Source organism: Coregonus clupeaformis, chromosome 8 (assembly GCF_020615455.1).
Source record: "Coregonus clupeaformis isolate EN_2021a chromosome 8, ASM2061545v1, whole genome shotgun sequence".
Lineage (NCBI taxonomy): Eukaryota > Metazoa > Chordata > Actinopteri > Salmoniformes > Salmonidae > Coregonus > Coregonus clupeaformis.
In genome coordinates, this window is record NC_059199.1 from 57,075,414 (window position 1) to 57,094,653 (window position 19,240).

General features: G+C 42.3%; 1 protein-coding gene across 6 annotated transcripts in view; it reads left to right on the top strand.

Moving 5' to 3' along the window:
• Positions 1-19,240, top strand: part of LOC121571999 (protein MTSS 1-like) — a 61,320-nt gene continuing 42,080 nt past the window's right edge. For all 6 annotated transcript variants that reach the window (XM_045222098.1, XM_045222100.1, XM_045222099.1 and 3 more), the window contains exons 1-3: positions 1-470; positions 5,994-6,055; positions 8,824-8,897. In XM_045222098.1, the coding sequence (XP_045078033.1) occupies positions 399-470; positions 5,994-6,055; positions 8,824-8,897 (208 nt within the window). In that variant the 5' untranslated portion in view covers positions 1-398. The remainder of the gene's footprint in view (positions 471-5,993; positions 6,056-8,823; positions 8,898-19,240) is intronic.

A 19,240-nucleotide genomic window follows, 5' to 3' on the forward strand; every position in this document is an offset into this window, starting at 1 on the left:
CTTGCAATTCGCATGTCAGCTGTGGCAAGAAACTTCATGAACCCTCGACTATGCCTTGATAGTACTCGAATTGTTTTCGTTTTTATTACACGTTTTTAAACAACTGGTGTTTTCTCTAGGAGTTCATATTTGTATTCTTCTTTCAGGATGGTCTTAAACGCAAAAATATGGAATTTATCTCTGTGTGGAAACTAACGTGGGGTTTCAATCTCACCGCTGTTTTGCTTTCCATCGTTCGGGAGTGCTGCATACAGGATACTGCAGCAAGTCTTTGAAAGGATATTTGCCCTTAAAAGAGATTGTTTACCATTGAGTTTCTTTTTCAGTTAGTATTGGAGGACAGAATACACATTTTCACTACAGTTTTGGCAAGATAAACAGGACATACAGTGCTGAAAATGGAGACTGTCATTGAAAGAGAATGCAGTGCACTCGGAGGACTTTTTCAAACAGTGATAGGTGACATGAAGGTAACACCTTGGGGACTAATTCATTAATTGTGTATTTTAATATTTATTTAGGCTTCGTAGGGTATTGTTTGTCTTATTATGTTATATAGAATAATACGTTTTGTTAATATGGCAGTACGTGCCCTTATATGTTGACACCTAGTCGATGTGACATTGACTGTGATAGATAAATGGCATGCAATTACATTTGATGTTGCAGATAACCATAGAAATTCAAAGAGTGGCAGTCTGGGAAATTATTGTGTATAGCCCAGGCTACATACATTGCTAATTGTACATTAAGGCTAGCTACTAAATTACGCTCACTGAGGGACTGCATAGAATATAGCTCCGTCCGCATGGTGGTTGTGTTCTGACATCAAGCAGGTGCATATAAAAGGCTAAATTATCCAGGATATGGATTAGAATAGAATACTGTAAAACCACGTCAATCAAGTAGCAGTAAATGCACGTGAAGGTTTGTTTCCCCTTGACTTTTGTTCTGCGGAGAGCATGAAAATATATGTCACTGTTGAGATCAGGAACTCATTTAAGCTACGCATCTCTTTTATTTTGCTTTCTCATAAACTCAAGTTAGAAATTAAATAAATAATATTTTTTGTCACAGTGTCATCTCAGAAGGAAGCATGACAATTAGTATTTTCTATGCTTAGCCTATTAATCAGTGATATTTTTTAAAATAATAAGCAGATTGCGGAGAGCGCCTCCAGTCTGCCCCAAAGTGGCAGAGCGCCTAGTCACAACTGTTCCCACCTGTCCCTCTGACAACGGAATGCGGGGAAATGGTGGCATGTGACTTCAAAAGGGTGTGAACTGTGAAGTTTTGCCCTTTAGCTGTGGCTGAATGCAACAGAGCCACCATTTGGGTTTGTGGTAGATAAATGTTTGATGTAGGAGAATAGAGTTTTAGATTGAGATTCCAACCAATTGAAAACCATGATGTCCATGATCTAGTTTAAGAAACTTTTGCAAAGCAATGTGATCAAGTCCACTTAATAAAAATTACTTCTGAGAAATAAAGGGAAGAACATTCGAGAAATAGGCTACTTTTGTAGATTTTGATAACAAGAAATGCTTTTCAATTGTCTAACATTGACTTTTTCCACATTTTGTTACGCTACAGCCTTATTCTAAAATTGATTAAATTAATGTTTTCCCTCATCAATCTACGCACAATACCCCATAATGGCAAAGCAAAAACAGGTTTTAAGATTATTTTTCGATTTGATAAACATTTTTAAGAACAGATACGTTATTTACATAAGTATTCAGACCCTTTGCTATGAGACTCGAAATTGAGTTCAGCTGCATCTGGTTTCCATTGATCATCCTTGAGATGTTTCTACAACTTGATTGGAGTCCACCTGCTGTAAATTCAATTGATTGGACATGATTTGGAAAGGCACATATAAGGTCTATATAAGGTCCCACAGTTGACAGTGCATGTCAGAGCAAAAACCATGCCATGAGGTCGAAGGAATTGTCCGTAGAGCTTCGAGACAGGATTGTGTCGAGGCACAGATCTGGGGAAGGGTACCAAAACATTTCTGCGGCATTGAAGGTCCCCAAGAACACAGTGGCCTCCATCATTCTTAAATGGAAGAAGTTTGGAACCACCAAGACTCTTCCTAGAGCTGGCTGCCCAGCCAAACTGAGCAATCGGGGAAGAAGCACCTTGGTCAGGGAGGTGACCAAGAACCCGATGGTCACTCTGACAGAGCTCCAGAGTTACTCTGTGGAGATGGGAGAAACTTCCAGAGGGACAACCATCTCTGCAGCACTCCACCAATCAGGCCTTTATGGTAGTGGCCAGATGGAAGCCACTCCTCAGTAAAAGGCACATGACAGCCCGCTTGGAGTTTGCCAAAAGGCATTTAAAGGACTCTCAGATCATGAGAAACAAGATTCTCTGCTCTGAATGAATCCAAGATTGACTTTGGCCTGAATGCCAAGTGTCACATCTGGAGGAAACCTGGCACCATCCCTAGGGTGAAGCATGGTGGTTGCAGCATCATGCTGTGGGGATGTTTTTCAGCAGCTGGGACTGGGAGACTAGTCAGGATTGAGGGAAAGATGAATGGAGCAAAGTACAGAGAGATCCTTAATGAAAACCTGCTCCAGAGCGCTCAGGACCTCAGACTGGGGCGAAGGTTCACATTCCAACAGGACAACGACCCTAAGCACACAGCCAAGACAATGCAGGAGTGGCTTCGGGACAAGTCTCTAAAGGCCCTTGAGTGACCCAGCCAGAGCCTGGACTTGAACCCGATCGAACATTTCTGGATAGACCTGAAAATTGCTGTGCAGCGACGCTCCCCATCCAACCTGACAGAGCTTGAGACGATCTGCAGAGAAGAATGGGAGGATCTCCCCAAATACAGGTGTGCCAAGCTTGTAGCGTCATACCCAAGACGACTCAAGGCTGTAATCACTGCCGAAGGTGCTTCAACAAAGTACTGAGTAAAGGGTCTGAATACTTATGTAAATGTGTTATTTCCGTTTTCTATTTTTAATACATTTGCAAAAATGTCTAAACCTGTTTTTGCTTTGTCATTATTGGGTATTGTGTGTAGATTGATGAGGGGGAAAAACAGTTGAATCCATTTTAGAATAAGGCTCTAACGTAACAAAATGTGGAAAAGTCAAGGGGTCTGAATACTTTCCGAATGCACTGTATGTTCATTCATGATAGCCCTTTACAGCCATTTCAGACAGGTTTCTCTGGAACTGTGTAATAAACCATTTTCATGGGTGGAGGGCTTTTCCAAAGGGCACCATTCATTACACTCTTGTCTGCTGGCTCATGTGTACATGTGTGGGTGGGGATTGTCTACATGTGCCTATATTTGCTCACCAATATTTGTGCTTAAATTGAATCAGCGTGCTGGTTGGTGTGTGTGTTTGTGTGTGTGTGTTAATACATCATTTAGATACTGTTCACACATCTCTTTTTGTGTAAGTAGACATATTACCATTCATCTGTTCAACTGGAACCAATCCTCCATGCCTTTTCTGAGCTCTAAGCGTTCTTTAAACTGAGTATAAATACTGCAGTATGAACGGCAAAAATCATGGAATTCAGTGCTAATTGAATAATGTCCGAAATTTGTATAAAGGTTTACATTTAGGTTTTATTTGTGAGTTATGCTACTTCAGGGATCTGAACATAAGGGCTGGTTTCTGGAAACAAATTAAGCCAAGTCCTGGACTAAAACCCATAAGATACTCAATGGAGAGTCTAGGACTATTTTTTTGTCTAGGACTAGCCTTAAAACGTGTCTGGGAAACCAGCCCCATAATACGATACGATATACTTTGTCCATTTACATGGAAATTAATTTAGTGATGTCAGCATACAAATTCACAAACACAACACAATATATTACTACATGCAGGACGGAAAACTAGAAATGTAATACACAAGTCAGACATTTACATTTCCACATATTCAAAGTCTCTGCAGCGTACTGTCCAACCGTTCATTGGGTCTGCATCTGTCCTATGTCCCACTGTTCAGCAGCCTGATGGAATGAAACTTGCTCTGCTCCTATTCTTGATGAACAGTGGGACCCTTAATCTCCTTCCGGAGGGCAGCAGCTCAAAATGCTTTATTCTTTATTACCCCTTCAATGTATACATGTTTGAGCATCATTACATTATTAATCTGTTGGCTAGAGGTTGAAGGTAATGCTATTGAGAGTATTGGATGAAGGCCTACTTTGGTTTATTAATCAGTATTTGATGGGCCATCATAACACTCGGGCTAAAATAATCCTCTCACTGGGCGGTTGGGGTGAAATTACTAGATGAACCATATAACTGAAATGGATGGAAGAGAAACAAAGCAGAGCTCTAGGGTTTATGACCATACATTTATGGATCCATGAGGTCTTGTTGAATATGGAGCCATGTTCTTTCTACCCATTTCATTTTTGTTTGCGTGATTCATGCATTTAAATTCACTGCATTTATTCAGTCATTGCATTGAATCTGAAATGCCATTTGCGATGCTAAAATGATGATCTCTCAGTAGGAAATCAACACATACTGGAGAAGCCATATTAAGTGGGTGGCATGGTGAATTCATGCAGTGCATATTTCATGTTATTCCTCGCCCAGTGATGTAAATGATGTCGGCGGGTGCCAGGGAGATTGAAGTGCAGCGTCATTGCCTCAGTCATGTTGTCACGGTAACCACAGTGGCAGGCTAGTGCTGTGGATGAACAAAAGGGCCTGAGTGAGGCGCTGAGAGACGGCAGCAGACGTCAAACGTATTCCTCCTCTCAGGGGGGTTGGGCTAGGGCACTAATCAATCACTCAAGAAATATCACCTTGAAAATGACAAGTCTGACAGTGTTCTATCTGGTTAACCCCACTGCCCCATAAACTGATTGTTCGGCCCCATTTATCAACTCATGGTTGCTATCCTGTCCGATCACAGTAAAAAGGCCTACAGTATGCATTACCTACTGTGTTTTCTATGTTCAAAACAGTAGGGTTGGGGGCAGTTATTTGAATAATTCAGAGAGTGAATTGAAATGCTGATCTTGAATCTAAAAATGTATTACTCAAAGAGTGGAGGAAATTGAGCTGGAATTGAATCAACCCACCTAAGTGGGTTTAACCCTTGTCTTCCTGTGCAGATCTCTTCATCAGTCATGGACATACTTACGCGAACACACACACACACACACACACCTAAGAAGACACTTGTGTTTGCCCACTCAGCGAGCATGTCACTCCCAGATAGAGTTCGTTCTCTGTTGACCTCCACAGCCTCTAGCCTTCTAGCTGTTGTGAGGCCTTGTTAGCTTGACCCAGACTGCCCTGGTGACTGATGTTTTCTGCATGGCCCCCCAGACCATAGCTGGCTAGCTACCACTCTGGCCTTTCACCACCACAGCCCTGCATTTAGATGTTAGAGGCCTGGGAGGGGAGGTCTATGCACTTCAACCAGAGGCCAACATGTACTTTAGAGGCCAATAGGACTTTAAACAGGCAGGCTAACCTACAGTCACCTGCTTCTCTGGGACGAAGAAAAAACTTCTATATGGGACATTTCTACATTTGCAATGTTCTTGCACCTCACACTGAATAAGCCTTCAATGTCTTAGTACTAGCAGCAAAGGCAACTCTCACTCAATCGATGGGATTCTTGAAGGATTCTTATGATTTTTTAAGTCTATTACACTTTTTAGAACTCTTCGGTTTACTGTAGTTCAACTTGGCTCATGGTAGCCTACTTTCTCAACAGAGATACCGCAATGCAGTATTGGGACTTTGAATTGAACCCAGTTTGATCCTTACTGTATCATATGCCTGTGGGACATTGTTTACATACAGTGAAAGTGAGAATGGGGTCTACAATCGCGGTATGGGTCTATGGATTCACTTTATAGATCTCTCCCATTGTTGCTCTTTTATCTGAGATTTGATCAGATATGAGCTTGCGGACATGTTGCATTATAAATGTGTTTGTGTGTGTACGCCTCATCCTCACACTTTCTCCTTTTATTTCTTCAGAGCAGTTACCCAGTGTGGGATGACTTCATCAGCAAGGCCGGGAAGCTACAATCACAGCTCAGGTAAACAAACAAACAAAACAAAGACACACACACACATACTTACTGTGCGTCTCTATTTTTCTGAATACACACACACATGCATGCGCACACACACACACACACTCATTTACCCAACCTCCTCATAAAAAACCCAATCCCTCTTCTTCAAATGTTCTTCATTATCTGTCTAGATTGTCATATACACCCCGCCCTGGTCTTGTCAGCGTGTTTCTGGATCATTGGGCTTGGCACCGGCTTACAGTTTGTGCATAGTCACAGCTGAAGGTCATGAGAGTGAAGGGAGAAAAAAAGGGAAAAAATCAATTAACCTTTCATCAACTTAGATTAATGATCAAATCATAAAGTCATTATCTCAGCACGGTAGATCAGTGCAGCGCACCAGAAGATTTTATTTTAGGCCAACAGTTACACTGGGTTAACCCGCTGAAAAACGTCTCTACTTTGTCGTCCCGCTGAGGTGTTGTGGGAAAAAAAGTGTTCCTGAGAAATCCTGCCACTGATGTGACAGAAGCCAGACAGAAATATCCTCCCACTAGCCTCTTGGACTTTTTTTCTCAAGACAAAGGAGATGATTGTGGACTACAGGGGAAAAAAAAGAGCATACCCCCATTCTCATTGACGGGGCGGTAGTGGAAAAGGTTGAGAGCTTCAAGTTCCTTGGTGTCCACATCACCAACAAACTATCATGGTCCAAACACAGCAAGACAGTCGTGAAGAGGGCACGACAAAGCCTATTCTCCCTCAGGAGACTGAAAAGGTTTGGCATGGGTCCTCAGATCCTAAAAAATGTATACAGCTGCACCATCGAGAGCATCCTGACTGGTTCTATCACCGCCTGGTATGGCAACTGCTCGGCCTCCGACCGCAAGGCACTACAGAGGGTAGTGCGTACGGCCCAGTACATCACTGGGGCCAAGCTTCCTGCCATCCAAGACCTCTATACCAGGCGGTGTCAGAGGAAGGCCCTAAAAATTGTAAAAGATTCCAGCCACCCTAGTCATAGACTGTTCTCTCTGCTCCCGCACGGCAAGCGGTACCAGAGCACCAAGTCTAGGTCCAAAAGGCTTCTTAACAGCTTCTACCCACAAGCCATAAGACTCCTGAACAGCTAATCATGGCTACCCAGACTATTTGCATTGATTTTTCTCGTTCAACAAGTCCCCTTGCATCCATAGTTTATATTCGCACCCTTACTCTCGACAGGTAGAGCAAAACAAGTTAACATTACAAACAGTACGTGCATTTTTCTAGTTTTCTAGTTGAATATTCTTCAGCTCTTTCTCACCACATGGTAAATGGTGTGTCTACAATAGCTTGTGTGTGAAGCCTTTTTTTGCATCTGCATACTGCACCGTGCATGTACACGCTTATGCAACACACACCTCTGCAATTTAAAACAGTAGCAGTTCACCAACTACATGCGAAAGGAAGTGAGTTCCGGAGTGCCAAAGGGCAGATGTCCATACCCTCTGCAGTTCCAATTGTGTGTGATCTAGTTCGGGTGTTTTTCTAACATCGTTTTAAAGGATAATTTTGCTTTTTTAAATGGCATGTTATAAAAGGGTCCAGACCCTTTTTCAGCGATTCACTTCCTTATCCTCGTTGTGCAGTACAGGGGTTCTGAAAAAACATGAATAAATGCTCCAAAAACACCCATATAAGTCCCTTTTAGCGCCCCCGTACTGCACAAGGACGAGGAAGTGAATCGCTGGTTGGGCTAAGTTTCTCAAAAACAAGTGTCTGGACCCTTCTTTCCATTTACATCAGCAACTTTAATTGGGTGTAAATAAAGCTACGTTTTAAAAAATCTCATCTGAACGTAGAGTAAACAAGCCTACTCTTTAGGTTACCATACTCTGCTTTAAATTACTAAGAATGCATGCCTCCACTTAGCCTTCAGTTTTTCTGAGCTCAAATTAAGTCGTTACTTCATTAAGAATGAGAGAAAAGCAACCTTTGGATTGCACATTGTACAAAAGAGTACCATCATGCAGCATGTGGCTCAGTTGCATTTCCTGAAATGATTTATGACATCAAATTGGTTGATGATACCTTGCCTACCTACTGAATTCAATTTCAATTCAGTTTCTTGTCAACAAAGGTCAGTCTCTACTTGATACAATTTCAAGGATGTCTGGAACAGAACATTTTGTAATGGATTTGTTTCTCTGGCTGCATGGTAATCTCAAAATGCAGAATTGCAAGGGCATAGAGGTAAAAAGACCTCAACAATAATCCAGGATAAATCTACCGTGACCCCTTTATCCATACTTTTGTACCCCCATGCAGTTTGGTTGCTTTTGGTTACCACCTAAGGGGGGTTGAAATTGTGTAAATATGGCAATGGTTGAAGATTAAACATTTTCATATTGTTGGATGGTTGGATTCAACCCCAGTCTTTCCCCTAGTTCAATTTCCAGGCGGGTGCAAAGGCCCCCAAAGCAACATCCATCCCCCATCCTGGCCCTCTGGCATCAAATTGTCAATTGAAACCAATAGAAGCCCATACTCTTTTAGGTGGGGGGGCAACAGAGCTAGATGGAGGGACCCACCCCACCTATACAATTGTAGGGGAAACACTGACCCAACCATGACCAGACTACTAACTCTGTCCTCCCCTTTCCCTGAGCATATGGGGCTTCTATTGAAGTGATTCAAACCATGGTAAATATGAGTGTTGTATGGTTGTTGGCCTATATTGTACATACTGTATGTTCTGCTGCCAATAACAATCTAAATGGTGACCAGCTGTGTCTGTCATCTCCCAGGACGACAGTTGTCGCGGTAGCCGCCTTCCTGGATGCCTTTCAGAAAGTGGCTGATCTGGCAACCGGCAGCAGAGGTAAGCAGATGTGCCTCATAGTCGGGGGGCTATGAAGTGTGTGTGTGTGTGGTTTGGAGGGCGAATGGCAGTGGGGTATTGTAGGGGCTGGTAGTGATGCTAAGGACACATTGACAGAGGATATCATGTTTTCTCCTTGTTGCTGTTGTAGTCTTTCATGTTCTATGTATACGAGTCTGGTTGTCTTAATCATTTAGAATGATTTACAAAGATCCACATCACAATAATGTATCTGCACCTCTTTAGCCAGCTCTCTGCTCATCCTTTCATTTGGACTTCAAAGAGCCATTAATAGTCATGTTCACTCACCCTCCTGTTAACCTCTAACCTCTAAACTCTTATCTCTAACCTGCCATGCTGGCAGACACTTGAACCCTGAGCTGTCCTCCTCATTGATGGATGCATGTACAGTATATCCATGTCTTGATTTCTACATACCCAGTATCCTAATACACTATGAAAGCGTTTTCGTCAACAAACGGCCAAATGTCAACATAACTGGAGCTGCCTTGTCATTTCTGAAGGCATGATACTACCTATCTGACGATGTGGGGAATATTTTTGCCATACACACTTGTATGTGGTAATAGTTAGTGTATTACATTTATGACAGCCTCACGAATGCTATATGAATGTCTTCTGAAGGAGTAGTCTCCCTCACCCTCAACAATCTGAACTGTCCATCAGCAGGACTTGTGGTCCTAATGTGGTTGACAGAGTGTTTGTAACATGCAAGAAGGGGTGGTTTGTGGTTAGGTCAGGGTTGGTCTGTCTGCCCACTACAGAGCACTGTCATGGTCACTGACTGTCACAGTGACAAAGCGAGCCACAATCAGGCAGTCACTCATCGCTTAGCTAATTTAAGGGTTAGTAGGTCAGTGGAGCATTGTCATGTAAATGTGAAGGGTGTCACATCTTAAATTGGTTCCTAGAACTTTCATGTTCCCTCAAACACTTGAAGTGTTTCAAGTGTAAACATGAGAAGATGGTTCAAAAACACGACCGCACCTTCCTGGGCGGTTGAACTGTGAACTGTGGTTGTGGTCGCTTCTGTGACGGTGCAGGTTTGTTTTGTGACCGCTTTTATGTGGTGAGACTGAGCACCTCAGAGGGTTTACAGTTGAAGTTGACAGAGAGTGCATGTCCTGAATAGAATGCACTTCCTTTGGAGACTTTTGTCACTTTTAGTGGTAAGGTGTGATACACGGCAGTGGACAGAGTAAAGTGAGAACGGTGACCTCCTTTTCAATAACATGTTAATAACATGCTCCTACCCACAGTGATGTCCAAGGTTTTAGGACATAACAAAGGAAACACATAGGCCTTTATTATCAACATGTAAAATGTAAGTAAAAAAAAATGTATTTTTAATCTCCCTTGGCTTTCATTATAAAACCCCTCTGATTCTTCACTAATATGATCTCATCCCTTCCAATCCAAAGACATGCTTTTCAATACCTCAGTAATGACATATTGTAATGCCACATGCTTTTATTCAGTTCTATAATGGCTATTGAATCTGGCTGCCATAGATTTAGTTCAATCTTACGTAAGCTACATAACCCTATTTCTACATTTCCACGTATTTATATCCTCTGCTGTATATTATCACAGCCAGACAGTAAGACGCTCACAAGTCCAAGGCCACAGTGGGAGGCCTTTCAACATAAAGGATGAAAGCTCAACATCTGACAATACCTTTCAACTGGGTAGGTGTATGGGAATATCAACCCAACACAGGGAGGAGTCACAGTGGAAATAGCCACCAGTAATAAATAAAAGCATGTTCTTATACTGAGCACCTCAATCCAGTTTGTCTATGTGATTTCTTTCAACACCAGTTTTATAATAGGCTATTGTAAATCTGTTATATAGTATTGCCTAGGAGAGCGATTCTCAACTGGTGGTTCAAAAAGGTTTTGAATGTGTCGCGATTGTCTGAGTAAAAAAACAACTTAAACTAGGTAGAAAGTGTGTAGAAATTATAATGAACTTATAATGTTGTTCCCTTGTCATATAATATCAATATAGCATAAAAAATAGTTTTGCTAATTGTATTTTGCCTAATCATTTTTCGCGATGCAAATATTGGGTCGTCACTGAGACAACCTGGTTCAATTTGGGTCCCGAGGCAAAACCAGTTGAGAACCACTGGCCTAGGAGAGTAGGTTGAAGAATGAGATTGTCTGCCACAGCGTAGTCCTAATGTGTAATCAGCATGCGTATGTTTACAGATATCTTTGTTGTACGATAGGTCCGTCTTTGCTCCATGTCAACATACATTGTCATATAAACATGAAAACGTCATTATGGTAGGTTCCATAGTTAGTCACACTGCACCGTGATTAGCCATTTGCTGTCTTTGTGTGCGAGTCCCTAGATTGACTGAGTGTAGGGAGGGCCATTTTTCAATCTAAAGTGGAGGACACCTAAAATAGCAGAGCTTTGCCCTCCTTTTTATTCGTCTCTTTCATTACTCGGTCTGACTGCCTGGGTGTGGTGGTATGATAACCACTTACAGTCAGGGTGGTGACCACGGTCAGGGCACAACACAACGTCCAGTCACGGCTTTGTTTATGCGACACACAGGGCCACTAATGTTGGTCTCTTTTTTGCCCTTTGTTTGTGCCTTGTGGGTCTTACAGGGTAATTTGTTCCAATGCGTGTTACATATTATCCACTTACGCAGTCCACCAGCCTTTGAGTAACTAGAAGGTTCCTAAAGGATAGGCCTACAATTGTCAGTGCCCAGCCCAGATTGTCTAAACTAGCACCTAAAACAGTCACACTACTCGAGTCCACACCTCTATCCTTTATCCTTAATCCAGGATAAACACTCCTTTAGTAAGCTACGCTATGCCCCCACCTCATTTTCATATTTATCTGCGTCTCAAAGAGGCCGTCACGAGCGGGTGGCCAAATGTGATTGGCTCCTGTCCTGTCCATCCACACAGCAGCTAGTCACAGCCAGACCGGTGCTCATGGCAACAAGTATGGAAATCAGGAGGGCTGGTCCCACCTCTGGAGCCATGCTGCAGGAGTCCTTAGCAGCTCAGCAGTGGGAGGCAGCATACGCAATAGGAGTAGACCATTATGAAGAGCAGTGCATGACATAAGTGTGTTATGACACCTGACATAGGACTTTGTTAATGTTGATGAGCCCTTGTTCAGTGTGATGGAAATGTGATTTCAATTTCCAATGGATCTGAACACAGAGGTTTGTGAAGGTGATGATTGCTTGCGCCAGATCATGTGATAAGCCCTTTGTGTTATTTAATGGTATTTGGCACTCAAATCTAATGCTAAGTGCACCATAGAACTAGAAGTTACAGAACATTCATCACTTCCAAAAGCAAGTGTTAAACACGTTTGCTACTCTAGCACACTCACATTTAAATTTCAGTTTGTATGCAACAAGCATTCAACAGCTAAATCCATCCTACTTCCTCTGTCTTTATATGAAAACCTGTAGACGTAGTCATTCTGCCTGCTCTATTTCTACATCCACCTATTTGCTATGTATTGTGTGGGTGTGGTTGCCATGACGCCCCACTGCCAGGAAGGATTCCTTTATTTAAGGGCTCGGGGTGTTGTGGCAGCAGCCGCGCCAGATGTCAGCAACCCTTCTGTGTTGCCTTTGAGAGATTTAGATCATGCAGGTAAAAAGGGCTAGCCTGGTCCCAGATCTGTTTGTGCTGCCTTGCCAGCTCATTCACGTGACAATGACTATAGGTGTGGTCAAGACAGCATAAACACAGTGGCGTAGCGCAGTTTCGCGGGGCCCCCCATGGGGCAGAGAGAAAAATGTGCAGTATTATAGCTTATCTCATGCCCTGAGGCTGAGAGAAAACATTGCTGTTTTTAGAGTTTAGGGATTCTTGAAAGACGGGACAACATCAACTTTTTTTCCACATATTTTCTTAATATTATCAAAATGTAAAATATATATTTTGATAGACCAAAGTATAAGCTATCACACCATGTAAAGGAACAACCTCCTAATTATTGTTATTTTTTCATAAAATGCAACTCCGGCAGACACCATGAAAGGCATTTCATTTGTACAATTATTGTCCAATAAGTGTTTAAAGGCCTTGATTGTTTAATTGTTGACGTTAGACAAAAATCTGACAGTTGCTTTGTGGCTCTAAAACCTAATGAAATGTAACATATTTGAACCAAAATGCATATTCTATCAGGCAGATGGAGTTGAAAGTTTATGATTGTGACCATGTTGAATTCAAAATTGTTTGTTTAAATCTATCAAAAGTAGAGAACTTTAGAGACTGTGAGTGGTCTTGTTGCACTACATGTAATGATGACATGAATAAGGGTCCTTATGGTATAGCTGACCCTGCTCATTCCTGATTCATTTAGGATTTTAGACAAATCTGCCAGTTGACAAAATCTCCGCACACATCTTTTAGGAATCACAGTTATGAGATAAATAGTCACAGGGGGCTATTGCAAGAAACTACAAAATATCATTATTCAGTTAATATCCATTATTGACACTTTTTAGAATTGTTAACACTTTTTGGGAGTTTGAAATTGGGATCCTTTGCTCCGGACAAGGGCATTTCCAGGCATAGAGCCAACATGGAAATTCATAACATTGAAAGTATTTTGAAAATTTCCAAAACAAATCTTTTCCCTTATAAAATTCCCCTAAATGTAAACATTAAGCTCATATAATGCAACAAAATCCATTCTGTTTAACTATAAAAAATAAATAAAAAGTGTTCCTGCCAAAGGATTGTCCACACTTTCAAGAATCTCTGAGCTAATTTTCTAATATTCTGCACATTTTGTCATGAGGCTGAGATAAAATGTTGCAGTTTGAAAGCTAATTTCCTGTCATTCACAAAAAATATTTCATGCTATCTGGGGGGCCCGACCTCAGGTAGGTTGGGGGTCCCCAAAGCTTGTTGACCCTCACCTTGCGGGGGCTGCAGGGGTGTGTGCTACGCCATTGCACAAACAAATCCAGGATAAGAAAGTGTCTGGATGTAGGTGACAGAGGTGAAAGGGTTTGATGATTCACTAAGATATACTGTAAGATCAAGGGGTGTGGAGAAATTACTGTTGCAGCAGGACTTGCATTAACGTCACATGCAGTGGTTACATTTGGAGTGAATGGAGTGGGGATGCACAGTGAGTGGTCCCCACACAGACAGAAGGACAGGTGTGCCAGTCAGGGGGAAAGGCCTCAGTGCCATCAACTGTACAGATGGATTCCTTTGCCAGCTTTTATGATCTCACCTCTGCAAAAGAGAGAAATAATATTCACTGCATCGCGCAAGACAGGGCATTTTTATAATCTCAAGAGATTTTCAGTGCAAATTTTCACTGTAAAGGGGTAGATTTGTTGAATTGTTTGTGCTAGTGTAAAGGTAGAACCAATTATTTAACAAAGGAAATATAACAAATAGGGTTGATCAAAAGGTTTACTGTAATATCAAAGGCTTACTAAGGGAATGCCTGAGACCTAAAGGTCAAATGTAAGTCGAGGCAACTTCATGTCCTAGCTTTGTTTTTGTTTTTTAGGCCCTATTGAAAATATCAGTGCAAATTTTGCACTGGTAAATCACATACTAGTAAATTACATTTTGTAGATTAATTAAATTTGGGGGTTGCTTTTGCTGAATCCACTTTCCTTAGTAGCTAAGCCTGTTAGACAGAGATTTACCTGGCAGTTTTGGCCACTGTCCAATTTCAACAACTGTCAATGCCAATGAACCTAGCAGCTCACCCTCAAAGTAAACCTCCCTGTAGTCCCCGCAGTCTCTTTTTCTAAGCCCACAACTTTGCCTCAAACCTTTGTAGCTCTACGAAGCTCTACTCCCGACCCACCCACCACTACCCCGTGGGTGAAATCTACAGCAAAGGGATTATTTCTTCTGAATAATTTTACATTAGTTGTTTACCACAAGGTCATCAATTTATTCAATAAGAGAAACCTCAGTAGATTCTATTAGATAATTAAGTCAGGGTTGAGGGATAAATCCTAGGCGTTGCACTCGACGTACAAGTGTATTCTCCCTGCAGTTCACTGAAAAGTCGGTTTGTGGCAGTGGTGTGGCCAGGTCTCTTCCTGTTGCATGCACAAACTGCCCTATAGTGTCATGGCTGGCTCGTTCCCCCCGAACCCATTTCCCATAAGGTACTCTGGGAAACACGAGACCGCTATGTGTATACTCTACTCTCAGCTCAGTGGCCACTTTCCAACAATCTCATATCCTCCTAACCTCGTCTCCTCTCCTTCAGTGCCACTGATCTGAAAGGACTTGTTCCAAACAGTCTCAAATATCCTCATTCCGTCATCTCCCATCCTTCACACCTACTGATCTGAAAGGACTTGATAGGTGAAAGTATCAAGGCAAAATCATATTCCATGCATTCACATGTCAGAGGCCACAAAGGAAAGGAGATGAGGAAAGGAAAGTCGAATGTGTTCCAATGTGTATGGTCTGGCAGAGTTGATAGGTCAACAAGCCCCACCTGTCCCTCTGTATATAGATTATACTGGCATTAATTGAGAGAGTGTAATAATATAATTACAAGCGGGCTGTCATGGTATGTAGCATAGCAACAGCCGGCGGAGTTCCTGACGTCACTGTGCACTTGATCAACTGTCAGTATGTTTGGAGTGGAGGGAATGTGCTCTGCTTCTCTAGATGCATACATGAAATGCCTCCCGCAGATTCAGTGCTATGTGTATGATGCAATCTACATGGTTGGCTAGGCTAGTAGAAGGAGTGATGGTAGTGGAGATCTGAGGCATAAAGGACAAGTATTCTCAGACTGCCTGTGATGTGGTCAGTGGTACAGTAGCCAATATGAAGGAAAGGAGTGTTGACAGAAACCCATAGCTTATGGCACCATATGATATACTGTAAGAGGGTGGTATAACAACTCCTGTCGCACTCTCTCTCTCTTTCTCTCACACTCTCTCTCTCTCTCTCGCTCTCACACACACTCTCTCTCTCTCTCTCTCATCCATGCATGCATTTAGTCCAATCCAGTTGTTATCATTCAATACCCTAAATTGTGACATCTCCAAACATTTTGCTATCTAATTCCCTTGCATGCAGTGTGATTTGGATAGCTGGCGAAGCACACTCCATCTATGCAATAGAACAGCGACTGTAATTCTTTGTAACCAAGCCGATAATGAAAATAGCTGAACACCTGTATCCAACCATCCACGTTGCCCTTTCTCCTGTAGCATGTTTGGCTATGTTTTCCCTCAGCTGACTGTACAGCCAGAGTACATGTTTGAATTATTGAGTAGGATCACCCAGCAGGTGAGTCTCTGTGTTCTTTCATGTGCTTCACATCACCCCACGTTTAATTAGTTATGAAGCCCTGCTCATCTCTGCTCGTTAGTGTGAATCAAACAGAATAATTTGCCGAACTTGCGTCTGTTGATATCTACTTTATTGAGGAAAAAATGTACTTGCTATGACTGTGATGTGGTTGTCTCACCTAGCTATCTTAAGATGAATTAAGTAACTGTAAGTTGCTCTGAATAAGAGCATCTGCTAAATGACTAAAATGGAAATGTAAAGATGTTGGTCTGTTACCAAGGCCCAGTATAGCCCGGTAGTTGTAGCCACAATGGAGTAGATGGTAGAAGTTTGTAATAGAACTGGTCTAAGGTCAGATATTGTATTTTGGTTCCTAATGGTTGAGGTAAAGGTTGGTGTAGGGGAATCTGATCCTTGATCTGTGGTTAGAGGTATAGATGTATGAGGAGCTCCATATCATGGTAGCATGCCATCCTCTACAAGATCTTACAATCGCCAATGGCACTTGTCATGAAATGTGAAGCCCACATTATGAGATACTACTACTTGTTTATACACTATTATTCATTGTCTGAAGCATGTCATCACACAAATTAGCAGTCTACTGGTGGAATCCTATCGTGAAAGCCCACAGGGAGGAGAGATGCCAGGGGATCCTAAGGGAGAGTTTAGTGGTCACCAGGGGAGCAGAGCATTTTGTGAAGGTTGAACAGGTCTTCAATAATTCACACGCTGCAAGACTGACTCACAAAGACTCATAAAGCACAAGTGGACTTGTTGGCCTTCTTGTTTCACTGGTTTGTGACTTTTGAGTTGCAGATTACAAATACAAAATTATGTTGAATTTAAGTCAAAACAAAGTTGATAGTATGTCACTGATCTCTTGATTGACTCCCAGTTTCACCAATCTTTTTGCTATAACATGTTGTCATTGAACGTGAACCGGATGCTCTGCTATCCAATGCTGGTAGCAGCAGAACATAGTGCTTGGGTGGAGTGTAGAAGAGAGAGGCTACCCTCTTCTACCTCAGAAACATTATGTTCCATTTATAATATTCGAATCCCGCATTGGGACAGTTTACAGTAAACTCAGTACAGTGTTTGTGTTAACTCTCACGGTGTACCATTTCCTTGAATGCACTGTTGTTGTCTCACATTAGCCAAAATAAACAATGTTCCTAGAACACTGCAGCATAGCATTTTAAAATGAGAGTACCTCAGGGAGGGACACAGTTACTGTATGTAATGGAGTAGGGTTGTCTGACAACCGTTTGTCAGTGCTTTGTTGCACAGCACAGTACATCATAATAAATCCATTACTGCTTTTGTAGTACTTGGTGCACAAACAACACACACCTCGTCCGACACAATTTCCACAAACAGCACCACTCACATGTTGGCAAGCCTACAGGCAGCTAGCTACAGAGAGAGCATGATTCAATAGATACTGTAAATTGCCTTAGATCCAAGATATACTAGATACAGCGCCTTGCAAAAGTATTCACCCCCCCTTGGCGTTTTTCCTATTTTGTTGCATTACAACCTGTAATTTAAATTGATTTTTATTTGGATTTCATGTAATGGACATACACAAAATAGTCAAAATTGGTGAAGTGAAATGAATAAAATAAATTGTTTTTAAAAAATCAAATAAATAAATAACGGAAAAGTGGTGCGTGCATATACAGTGGGGAGAACAAGTATTTGATACACTGCCGATTTTGCAGGTTTTCCTACTTACAAAGCATGTAGAGGTCTGTAATTTTTTATCATAGGTACACTTCAACTGTGAGAGACGGAATCTAAAACAAAAATCCAGAAAATCACATTTTATGATTTTTAAGTAATTAATTTGCATTTTATTGCATGACATAAGTATTTGATACATCAGAAAAGCAGAACTTAATATTTTGTACAGAAACCTTTGTTTGCAATTACAGAGATCATACGTTTCCTGTAGATCTTGACCAGGTTTGCACACACTGCAGCAGGGATTTTGGCCCACTCCTCCATACCTTCTCCAGATCCTTCAGGTTTCGGGGCTGTCGCTGGGCAATACGGACTTTCAGCTCCCCTCCAAAGATTTTCTATTGGGTTCAGGTCTGGAGACTGGCTAGGCCACTCCAGGACCTTGAGATGCTTCTTACGGAGCCACTCCTTAGTTGCCCTGGCTGTGTGTTTCGGGTCGTTGTCATGCTGGAAGACCCAGCCACGACCCATCTTCAATGCTCTTACTAAGGGAAGGAGGTTGTTGGCCAAGATCTCGCGATACATGGCCCCATCCATCCTCCCCTCAATACGGTGCAGTCGTCCTGTCCCCTTTGCAGAAAAGCATCCCCAAAGAATGATGTTTCCACCTCCATGCTTCACGGTTGGGATGGTGTTCTTGGGGTTGTACTCATCCTTCTTCTTCCTCCAAACACGGCGAGTGGAGTTTAGACCAAAAAGCTCTATTTTTGTCTCATCAGACCACATGACCTTCTCCCATTCCTCCTCTGGAACATCCAGATGGTCATTGGCAAACTTCAGACGGGCCTGGACATGCGCTGGCTTGAGCAGGGGGGACCTTGCGTGCGCTGCAGGATTTTAATCCATGACGGCGTAGTGTGTTACTAATGGTTTTCTTTGAGACTGTGGTCCCAGCTCTCTTCAGGTCATGGACCAGGTCCTGCCGTGTAGTTCTGGGCTGATCCCTCACCTTCCTCATGATCATTGATGCCCCACGAGGTGAGATCTTGCATGGAGCCCCAGACCGAGGGTGATTGACCGTCATCTTGAACTTCTTCCATTTTCTAATAATTGCGCCAACAGTTGTTGCCTTCTCACCAAGCTGCTTGCCTATTGTCCTGTAGCCCATCCCAGCCTTGTGCAGGTCTACAGTTTTATCCCTGATGTCCTTACACAGCTCTCTGGTCTTGGCCATTGTGGAGAGGTTGGAGTCTGTTTGATTGAGTGTGTGGACAGGTGTCTTTTATACAAGTAACGAGTTCAAACAGGTGCAGTTAATACAGGTAATGAGTGGAGAACAGGAGG